We start from the raw sequence: 10,777 nt of genomic DNA on the forward strand, positions 1-10,777 counted from the left end.
ACACACACACACACACACACACAGACACAGACACATGCACACAGAGGCACATGCACAGACACACACACACACACACACACACAGACACATGCACACAGAGGCACACGCACAGACACACACACACGCAGTGTGGGGTGCTGATCCCACTCACCCCTTCTTCTCCTGCCAGATCCGCAAACGCGCTGCCCAGAGGAGCCGCTCTCCCCGTCCCTGCGGGGTTATGCCAGGGACTGTTGTGGAGGCAGCTGGACAGAGCAGCTCAAGTCCCTGGTTACAGACTAACAGAGATCTTTGTGTTTTCCCTAATTCAAAACTACAAAAAAACTAGGAATGGGCTCCCATTGCTCCAGTGAACCACTGACAATCCTGCTGCATCCAGTCACAAACTCTCACTGTCCATCTCTTAGTGAATCAATATTCCTTAACAGTCACCAGAGCATCAATCAGGTTTATTTTTATTTCTCACAGCTTCTACTTAGGGTTGGCTAAATATATTAGTTACACACACACATACTCTTGATTACTTGAAGAAAGTAGTGAGTTACTTGAAGAAAGTAATGGGCATCTGCTGGATACTCAGAAGCCTATATCTGGAGGGAACCTTCCACAGCTCTGGTCAGGGACCTCATTTCTCTGATTTCTAAATATAAAAAAAGGAAGATAATGTAGAGGATTTTGGAGCAAATGAATTATTTGTGGACTTGTTTCAGGTTTGTGGCTATTGCAAATGTACTACCATTTTACTGATGAAGAGCTATTATCTCCCAATACTGCTGAAAGACCTGGATTCTTATTCTGTTCATATTTGGTCTAACTCTTGGGAGGTACCAAAAGGACTTTCAAAACACACTAGTTTTGAATAAGTGCCAATTTTTGGCCTTGAGGTCAGTCCAGTGAAAGAGTGAGAGGAATACAGCTACGGCTGTATTCAAGGTGTTTGGGCAGTTTGTGACACTGGCTGCATAGGAGTGGTCCCTCTTTGCATCCCTACAACTCACCTGGCCTTCGATGTCTCGACTTTTGGCTCGCAACTTGTTAACCTGACATTCGGCAATATCAGCTCGTTCTTCGGCCTCCTCCAGCTCGTGCTGGGCCTTGCGGCATCGCGAGAGGTTAATGTTTGCCTGTTCTTCCTGAAAGTCAGCCAGCACCGTCAGTGACAGGGACACAAATGGCACTGCCCTGTTACCACTAACACCCATGGCTGTGCCACAGTAATATCACCTGTTTTAGCCTCACAGGTACAAACCTGCATGGCCACTACCCTGTACATTTCTATCTACTACCCCTTGGAGGGCAGAACAATCACTCCTGCTCAGTTCCAGCTGGAAAAACTGGCTTGTGTGGCTCCAAAGGTGCAAGAGTTCCAAGATAATTACAGTTACGCCCACTCTGTTCTGAGCTGTCTTTATAAAATGAAGAATATTCAATGGCAGTGGCCATAGGTGCCCTGCCAAACTGAGTATTCAATTATTTTAACAAGCTAGGGAGCCCAGACCTTTTGGAAATCTCTACTCAGGGCCCACTGAAAAAAGTCCTGCACTCACAGCTTCCTCAGCCTGTTTCTTGTATGCTTTCACTTTTAACTGCAGCTTGTCCACCAGGTCCTGGAGCCGGAGAATATTTTTCTTATCCTCTTCAGACTGTAGGAAGTGAAAATCATGTCAGCTTTGGAAGATGGACTGAGGTGATCCACTTAAGAGGGCAGAGAATTTGCAATACCTGGTAAGTGAGCTCCTTCAGCCTTCGTTCGTACTTCCGAGCTCCTTTTAGGGACTCTATTCCTCGTTTCTGCTCAGCATGAAGCTCATTTTCTAATTCATTAATCTGAAACACAGAATCATGGTGAAGATAGCAAGCTGCCAAGAATGGCTGCTGATCCTGCTGCAGCATCCTGAGAACCAGGGTTCTGCAGATTAAGGCTGCAGAGAAAGTGGCAGACAAAGCAGAGCAGATTCATGTAGCTGCTTCTTGGGTCTAGACTAGCTAAAAAATGTTCACCATGCTATGTTAGTAGTGACATAGTGTATGAATATATAATTATTTAGAAAAGGATATATAAAGGTAAACTGTGCATACCTAGATGTATATACCATTTATAATCAGAATTAGGCTTAAACCTGTCAGAGGAGAGGAAATTGAAACAGGGAAGGAAGGATCTATCAATGTTCACCAGGTAAATGAAATGGTGAAAATCTGTTTCTTTGAGTCCAGCTCATCCTCAAGAATAGTCCTTAACAACCTCCCAATGCTCCATCCCTCTTCTGCAGTGTGTATCAGACAAGGCCAAATACCAACGTTTTTATTTCTGTGTGGATGTTTCCTTTCAAAACCAAGAGCACCAAATCCCCAATCAGTTGTGCTGTATTTTGGAACAGAAACAGCCGAAGAGCACAATAAGTGGGTCAGGCAAACAGTCCTCCTAGCCCAATGCTCTGCCTCTAGGAACGCCAGCAGCATATACTGTTCAGGGACAGCATGGAAACCTGGCTGCTGTCTACTCCCTTCACAATTGTCCAGCTCCCACAGCCATTAGATTAGAGGTGTAAAGTGTGGCATATCTATGCCTGTTCCCTTAATATGTCTATAAACCTGCTGACTTCTACTCCCTTTTTGAACCTTTTGCCAGCTGCCTCTATAGCCTCCCATGACAGCATGGTCCAGAATTTCACTACCTACTCTTTAAAGTACTTCCTTTTATTTATTTTAAACTGATCTCCAGGTGAAGGTGTCGCAGTCTCTTCAAAAAGCAGAGTCCTAGTCTTGTTTATCAATACTCCTAAGGCTTCATCCCCAGATCCTTGAGCTTCAGAGACCAAAACTACACATGGTATATTTAATGTAGTGGTGAGGATGCTCTCTGTCTTGTTCTCAGTGCCTTTCCTAATGAAGCCCAAATTTTTTTCCCTTTTAGGTCTTTGCTTCTACTGCACATTGAACAGTTTCTGAGACCTGTCTTGGATGAGACTGAGATCTCCTTCCTGTCTGGGCTGTATTTTTCAGTTCCTAGTTCATCCCTCAGTAAGTATGCTTTAAATTATTTTCCCTAGACAGAAGTTACTGTCTGTGTCTGCCTGATTTTTATCTGCCCCCACTTTTGCCCACTCAGTTTATATGAGGACATTCTCAAGTTCCTTGCCCACAGTGCAATGTTTATCAGCACAGCTCTCATCAAACCTGCTGGGAATACCTGGGGCTGTCCCTGTTGCCACCCTCACAAGAGGTTCCAGCAATCAAAAGCCCAGTCAGAAACTTCACCTCAATCTACCCAAGTCTTCACCATACCCTGGCCTCCAGTTTCTGGAGTTGCTTCTTGCCTCCCTTCAGAGCCAACTGCTCAGCCTCTTCCAGACGGTGCTGCAGGTCCTTCACCGTCTGTTCCAGATTCCTCTTCATCCTCTCCAGGTGGGCACTGGTGTCCTGCTCCTTCTTCAGCTCTTCTGCCATCATGGCTGCCTGGTTGTAGGGCACAGTTGTGTTACAAAAACGCCTCCCCATCCTGGCAGTTCTGTGTCCCTGAGAGCAAGACCCAGTTTCACATTGGTGTGTGGCCCTGCAAGTTCTCAGGCAGTGCCCACGGCTGTGCTAAGGATATGTCGTACAAAGAGGATCATTGTTACTCGAAGTCTAAAACTGCTTCACCTTGGAAAACAGGCAGGGTCGACTTAAAGAAAAAATTAATTAAGGCATGCAAATGTCTTGGTACCAAAGTTTTATTTTTTAAGTCAGTGAAAATTAGGGATATTGTGAAATATCACCAGCTAGCACTCTATGTCTCTGGGCTCTCATGGGATTATGAGTGTCTGGCTATTTAGTGCCTAAATTTGCCAATGAGTCAGACTACTAAGCAGTTTTTGCAAATGAAATGACCCCGAGTACCTCAAACTGCACTGAAAAGCTTGTGCCTGCTGAGATCCTCAGGGTTGGATCCTCCAGTGTGGCAGAGCAGAGAGGTCGGGGGACATGCAGCACTGCAGGACTAGACACTGGTACACCAGGGCTTGATGCAACAGTGTCACTATTGCCTGTTTCATTTCCATATATCTTTCCTAGATGGTCCTAAACGTTGGTAGTTCTGATACTGTGGAACTGTAGTCTTATTTAAATGAAACATTTATATTCTCTCTTTTTATTTCTTGCATGTCTAGTGTTTGTATAGAAGTGTGTATGATTTCTGTCCTAATTTCTGCTTTTCTGTGCTGTGTCTAAACAGGCCTTGGTTCAAATAACTCTTTTCCTATTGCAATTTTGCCACCATCTGTTCTATCCTGTCTATTACATTTATTCTGGAAGCAAAAGTGAATGAGTTTGGGAAAGGAGAGAGAAGATGTCCCTCCAATACAGATTGCTAGTAGGACACGAGGACCATTTCTGAAGGGGTGTTCTGTGGCAAGCAGTGGGGCAGGGCTGAGTGAGTCCATGTCAGGGGGATTGTGTGTCACAGATACTTTCTGTTAAAGAATTGGTTCTCCTCCACCTGATTCCTACTGTGTAAAAGTGACTATGGTAGTATAAAATGGAAGGGAAGCAAGCAAGAGGACTCACATCTGTGATCGCTTTCTTTGCTTTCTCCTCTGCATTTCTGGCTTCCTGAATGCTGTCTTCAACTTCATTCTGTAAATGAGTAATGTCCACTTCCAGTCTTTTCTTGGTGTTGAGGAGGCTTGTATTCTGTTGAAACAGTCAGAACACAGGTCATTCCCACCCCGTTTGTGCTACTCCCATATGCCTGTGGTAACCTCCTTTCCTAGGAGATGCCAAATACCTGTGAGTGGAGCAGCTGCACTCGCTCGCTGGCATCTGTCAGCTCCTGCTCAGAAACCTTCCGGGCTCGCTCGGTCTGCTCCATAGCAGCTCGCATCTCCTCCATTTCTGTTGTCATCAGGTTGTTCCTACGTTCTACCATGGCAAGCTGCTCTTTCAGGTCATCATTCTCTCTCAAAGCATCATCCAAATGGAGCTGGGAATCCTTAGGAGGGGGAAGCACCATGAGACTCAGAAGCAAGCAGAGTGAATGGCAAAGACCTGTGGGACAGAAACCTTGTGGTCCCTACCTTGAGTTGCCCTTGCACGGCTTTAAGATGCTTCTGTGTCTCTGCTACTTGACAGTTGGCATGCCTCAGCTGTATTTCCATGTCATTCAGATCTCCCTCCATCTTCTTTTTCAGCCTCAAAGCATCATTTCTGCTTCTGATCTCAGCATCCAGTGTGGTCTGCATAGATTCTAATACCCTCTGGTGATTCCTCTTCAGCTGTTGAATTTCCTCATCTTTCTCTGCAGTCCTTCTATCAACATCTGACTTCACCTGGTTCAGCTCCAGCTGAACACGTAAGATTTTTCCCTCTTCATGCTCTAAAGAGCCCTGTCAGGGTTGAAATATTATTATTCATCTCTGCAGTGTCCATTGGTGAGAAATGCCCATGCAGAAATGTGAGTCTTTGCAGCCTGCAGGGCAGGTGTATTTGCCTTACTGTGGACCTTTAGAAAAGGCCAAGTACTGAAAAAACTGCTATCACTTACTCAAGAGTCACTGTACCTCATCTAGATATTAAATGGTAATTTAGGAATAATACTCGTTAGGAAAATGCCTCCAATACCACATGGTCTGAGCACTGAGGGCTATTTTGACACTGCAGAGATAACAAATCATATGAAAACATAAAATAGGGCAGCTCAGAAGCAGCTTGCCTTCTCTTGCACCTCCATGATGAATTCTGCTTAGGGACTCTACTCTTGGTCCCATTCCAGTGACTGTGGGCACATTTCCCTTCCACACAGCCTTTTCCCTCTGGTACTGGTGTCATCTAGCTTCAGCTAAAAGGAGTTAAAAGCCTAAAGCTGGCTCTTTACAACCAGTGGACAGAAATAAGACATCCAGAGATTGAAACAACTGATGTAGCTCTGGTATCCCTTTTAAGAAGAAATCCTCCAGAGATGCCTGTTTCTCCTTTTTGCTTCTAGAATGAGCCTATGGTGACTAATTCAGGATTAGATTGATGACATTTAGATGCATGAATTGGAGCAGATGGATTTCATGACCAATACCTCTTGCTCCTCTGCCCGCCCATCTAGTGAGATCTAGAGATGTACCTGTTGTTTTATACTTCTTTTTCTACCTAAGGGAAGTTACAGAGAAAATAAAGTGAGGCTCTTCTTAATGGTGGACAGCAAAATGACAAAAACCAACAGTCAGCAGTTGGTACAAGGGAAATCTTGATTGCATATAAGGATAAAAATGTTTTCCCATGACAATGGTGTCTCACTGGAGAAGGCTGTCCAGCAATACTACAGCATAGTCATCCTTAAAAATTAAAAAAATCAATTACACAAGACTTTGAGCAACCTAATATAAGTTCAAAGTTGGCCATGTTTTGACCAGGAAGTTGGACTAAAGACCTCCAGAGATCCTGTCCAACTAAATTCTGTTTTTGAGGTATGCCATAGGTATACCACGGACAGCTCATGAATTGCTCTCAAAGGCATTTTGTGGAGAATCAGATGAGGTCATGCAGAATGATAAAAGGTTTTCCAAGAGACAGGCAGGGCATATAGGGAACAGAAGGCAGAATCCAGACAAGAGGGAACTGGAAGAGCTACAATGTGGCATGGAAGAGCTACAATGTGGCATGGAATGGCAAAAAAAGGTAAGATTTGAAGTAATGGAGAACTGAGGGATAGCAAAAGACAGGAAGGAAGACAGAAACCATGGAATTGTGGGACACAGGGTGCAGCCTGTGCCAGCAAAGTATGACAGTGTACCACTGTACTCCAAGATTCAGCTGATCCCCAGCAACCTCTTCATGTTCATCACAAACCATGTCCTGTGAACTGACTCCTCTTTATACATGTTACTGACTCCCATTCATTCGAAGTGGAGAAACTAAAGAAATATTGTCTTAATTTTCTTCAGCATTCAGCTTGCTTTGAGCAGGGGGTGACATTCAGAAAACTTGAGTATTGATTAGACCTCTGAAAACATCCTTGATTAATTTGACTAGAAAACAAAAATTATCAGTGTTTTGAAATACAAATTACTTTTCTTCAGCTTTCTATGGGAGCAAATTCAAACAGGTGATGCAAAATTAACTCAATTTTAGGTTTTGACTGAGGTTTTTTTGTGCATGGTAGTACAGCAAGTACACATTAATATGGAAGAGGAGAGGACCCTATGCCATTTGGATTGTCTGTGCCCTCTTGCTGCACCTTTGGGACAGTTTAAGGGTATCAGGAATATAAAATATGTATTTAAAGTTTCCCCATTCTTGATTTCTTTGAAATCTAGCACCTTATTGAGGACACTTACCTCTGCTTCTTCTAATGCTGCTTGTAGGTCACACTTTTCTTGCTCAATTTGTTTCTTTGCTTTCTCCAGCCCATGATTTGCTTTTCCAGACTCAGCAATCTGTTCAGTCAGATCAGAAATTTCCTCTGCAACCAGAAAACACATACTCATCTCATCTTAGATAGTGTTGTCAGTGGCACCTGCATTTGCTCTTTGGCAACAGGAGTGATGGAAGAGAACTGATGTAAGGGGATGCAGCAGTGAGGGGAAATCACAGAATCATGAAATCACAGAATATTCTGAGTTGCAAGGGACCCGCAAGGATCGAGCCCAGCTCTTCAGTGAATGGGTAGGGTATTGAGCCTGTGACCTTAAAATTATTAGCACCAAGTTTTAACCAACTAATTGCACACTTCTCTCATGTGCAATCTTTATATCTGATAACCTGCTTATCCCAGTGTGATGGTTCGGATCTGGCTCCCTGCCCAATGCCCAAACCCACAGCAGCAATTCCCTTCCCCCAATCCTTCTTCCCTTAGGGCAAAGGAAAAAAAGCTATAAAAAATTAAGGAACCTAAAATCAAGCTAGTTATATAAATATATATATATATATTTACATATATTAAGTTATATACAGTTAAGATGCTATGTGCACAGCAAAAGGGAATCCAAACACTCCCCAAAGGGATAGAGAAAGGGGAAAAAAGGGACAAAAGGGGACAAAAAAGGGACACCAAACAGATATACGCAATCAAACCTGAGAACTACCAAAAACAAATCTCACCACGTCCCTTAGAAAAGCAGGATTGGCAGACACTGCCAGCACTCTCTAAACCTCCACATGGCAGGTCAGTGGATGCTGCAGGCCTCAGCCTTAGATAAGCGAGACCAACGCAGGGACCCACTGTTCCTGAACCTCACCGGAAGAGAAGAGAGTGAAGGCCTCTCCTCCCTTCTTATTTATACCCCGATTTAAGTAAAAATCGTAAGGAATACTGGGAACACTGTTACAAACTGGTCACCAAGGAAGGCCTAGATTAAAACTACCACATCCAGTTCAGTGTGCAATTTGAAAATGAGAGGGATCAACTAGAGTGAGCTCAGAAAATAATGTCAACTTCCCTTGGGTAGTGAAATTACATCTCCAGAGATGGTCCTCAGTGACCATTCATCTCGCAAAAAGGATCTGAGTTGTATTTCCTTGATATAGTTAGTTTGCTTACTAAATGCCAATCCCTTGTGCCACAGCTGCATAAACCTCCAATAATCAGGAGACAGATAACAGCCCTCCAGATTTTTTCTAGTGGCAGTGACTGATTAAAGTAATCTGAAAAAACTTAGAGTCATCATAATTTCTGTCTATTCAGTTAATTTGGTCCCTATCCATATGTGGGATCATGACGGTGTGAAGGAAGAGAAAGTAGGATGCTGTAATGAGCTGTAGGCATGTATTTGCAGGTGACTTTATGATCAGCTGAACAAGAAAAAAGTTTTCTACCTCTGTGGGAAAATCATAAGAACAAAACCCTGGGAAGAGGCAGAGCCCTGGTAGTCCAGAGATGTGGAAGCATCTTAGGGCTCATGGTGAATCCCTGGTGACAGATATCTGAACTCACGCTGGAGGTTCTTGTTCTCCCGTCTGACAGTCTCAGCCTGGTCAAGCATTTCTTCATAGGCGTTCTTCATCCGGAAGATCTCAGTGCTGAGAGAGCGAGACTCCTTCTGGGCAGCTTCCAGCTCAGCCTGACTCTCCTGGTACTTCTGCTTCCATTCCGTCAGGACCTGGAGTAACAGAAGCATGAGAATGACCTGTTCTGTAACACTACTGTCTCCGCACCTTTACAAGAACCCAAGCGGCATGACCTATCTTACAGTCTTTTGCTTTGGACTGTTCTCTGCCTGTGACAATCAACTCACTGTGATACACATACTCTGGCTGTTTTGGTGGAATCTACTTAAATGTGCCTCCTCATCCAGCATTAGTGCATGCCCCAAACTCTCAGGCAGGAGTTTGATGTGACCGGACACTGTGGTTGGTCTGAATAAGGATGTGTGAGCCTTTATTATTGCAGGAGCCAGTGGTCCTGGACTCAGGACAAGACTCCAGCAAGAAAGGTCATACTCTACCCGTTCTCTCCTGAGCTTGATACCACAGCTCTGTAAGGCATCCTTTTTAGTACAGTCACGTAATTCACTCACACAAGGCTAGACCAAGGCACAGGGCTATGCAGCATCCTTAACTTGGTCCAACAGTGTAGATTCTTTTAAATGTTAGTAAAGGCAATGAAGGCTGGAAATTTACGTGACTCTGAGGCTCTGCCTCACCCAAATACAAGGCTGTCAGACTAGCACCAGGCAAAACTCAGGGCTTGATAAGCTTGCATGTGAGTACTTGCTCATTCAGCTTGACCAATCTTGCAAAGGCTTCATGCTTTCAAAAACTATCAGAATGTTGCTTTATCATTTGTTGCAGTATCTGGGTTTACTTACACAGTGACTTTACCATATGTCACATTATGTGGTCCTTACCATAACTTTGCTTTGGGTAAGATGCAATTTATCTTACTGTTAGTGTAGAACTTTCATAATTTCAGAATATGTCCTGGCCTATGAAATACCTAACAACATTCAGATCTGGCATGGTCTTTTGAATGAACCTTGTCAAAATTCTTCTGCTTTTTATCAAATGCTGCACAGACTGCATTTGACCTCTCCACATCAATCATCAGGTCATCCACTTCCCCCTGCAGCCTCTGCTTTGTCTTCTCCAGTGAAGCACACTTTGCATTGACAGCCTCAATCTGCTCCTCTGAGTCCTGGAGGCGCTGGGCCAGCTTCTTCCTGCAGAACGAGAAAATCACCACTGAGAAAAGGAAAATTCTGACCTGCTCAGAAAATGGACATGAAAGGAGTTCGGAATGGGAGAGCAACATGGAATGCTGTGGCGCTACGAGCCTGGGATAACACAACCCTCTGGAGTGATGCATAGGAAGGGAGAATGTGTACCCAAGTACATACTGTACTAATGTGCAAAGGGGCCAGAAACACACTTTTGATATTGGCAGTGTAAAGAATGTGATTTTTCAACTGCTATGATTAGTTCAACAGTTAATGCATTGGAATTCTCTTATGTAGACGCTCTCAAGCCTTGACCTCTACTCCTCCCTTAAATGTCTACTCAGTCCCCTTTTCACTCCTAGTACATTGCAAAGCACACTGCTCTACATATTCCCACTACAAGCACATTCTGGTTTCCTTCATTATACTCATTTATACTTAAATATCCTTCTACTTGTTCTAGGCCATCCCACTGCCCACGTACTTGGCCTCCTCGAGCTCCTCCGTGCGCTGAATCGCGTCCGTCTCGTATTTGGTTCTCCACTGGGCCACTTCGCTGTTGGCCTTGGACAGGGCGCGCTGCAGCTCCCCCTTGGCTTCCTGCTCCTCCTCATATTGTTCCCGCAGCAAGTCACAGTCGTGGCGAGCGGACTGCA

At 44.2% G+C, this 10,777-nt stretch overlaps 1 protein-coding gene across 1 annotated transcript in view; it reads right to left on the reverse strand.

Annotated features, from left to right (window-relative positions):
• Positions 1 to 610: 610 nt before the first annotated feature.
• LOC114065657 (myosin-1B) overlaps positions 611 to 10,777 on the reverse strand; it is a 35,119-nt gene continuing 24,952 nt past the window's right edge. Inside the window, exons 30-40 of the mRNA XM_027899717.1 lie at positions 9,941 to 10,124; positions 8,900 to 9,065; positions 7,305 to 7,429; positions 5,055 to 5,363; positions 4,766 to 4,969; positions 4,546 to 4,671; positions 3,286 to 3,456; positions 1,723 to 1,827; positions 1,548 to 1,643; positions 999 to 1,133; positions 611 to 640 (exon numbers count right to left, since the gene is read on the reverse strand). Coding sequence (XP_027755518.1) covers positions 626 to 640; positions 999 to 1,133; positions 1,548 to 1,643; positions 1,723 to 1,827; positions 3,286 to 3,456; positions 4,546 to 4,671; positions 4,766 to 4,969; positions 5,055 to 5,363; positions 7,305 to 7,429; positions 8,900 to 9,065; positions 9,941 to 10,124 — 1,636 coding nt within the window. The 3' untranslated portion in view covers positions 611 to 625. The remainder of the gene's footprint in view (positions 641 to 998; positions 1,134 to 1,547; positions 1,644 to 1,722; positions 1,828 to 3,285; positions 3,457 to 4,545; positions 4,672 to 4,765; positions 4,970 to 5,054; positions 5,364 to 7,304; positions 7,430 to 8,899; positions 9,066 to 9,940; positions 10,125 to 10,777) is intronic.

This window comes from Empidonax traillii, unplaced genomic scaffold (assembly GCF_003031625.1).
Source record: "Empidonax traillii isolate 1590-97213 ecotype Southwest subspecies unplaced genomic scaffold, ASM303162v1 scaffold685:size505991, whole genome shotgun sequence".
NCBI lineage: Eukaryota > Metazoa > Chordata > Aves > Passeriformes > Tyrannidae > Empidonax > Empidonax traillii.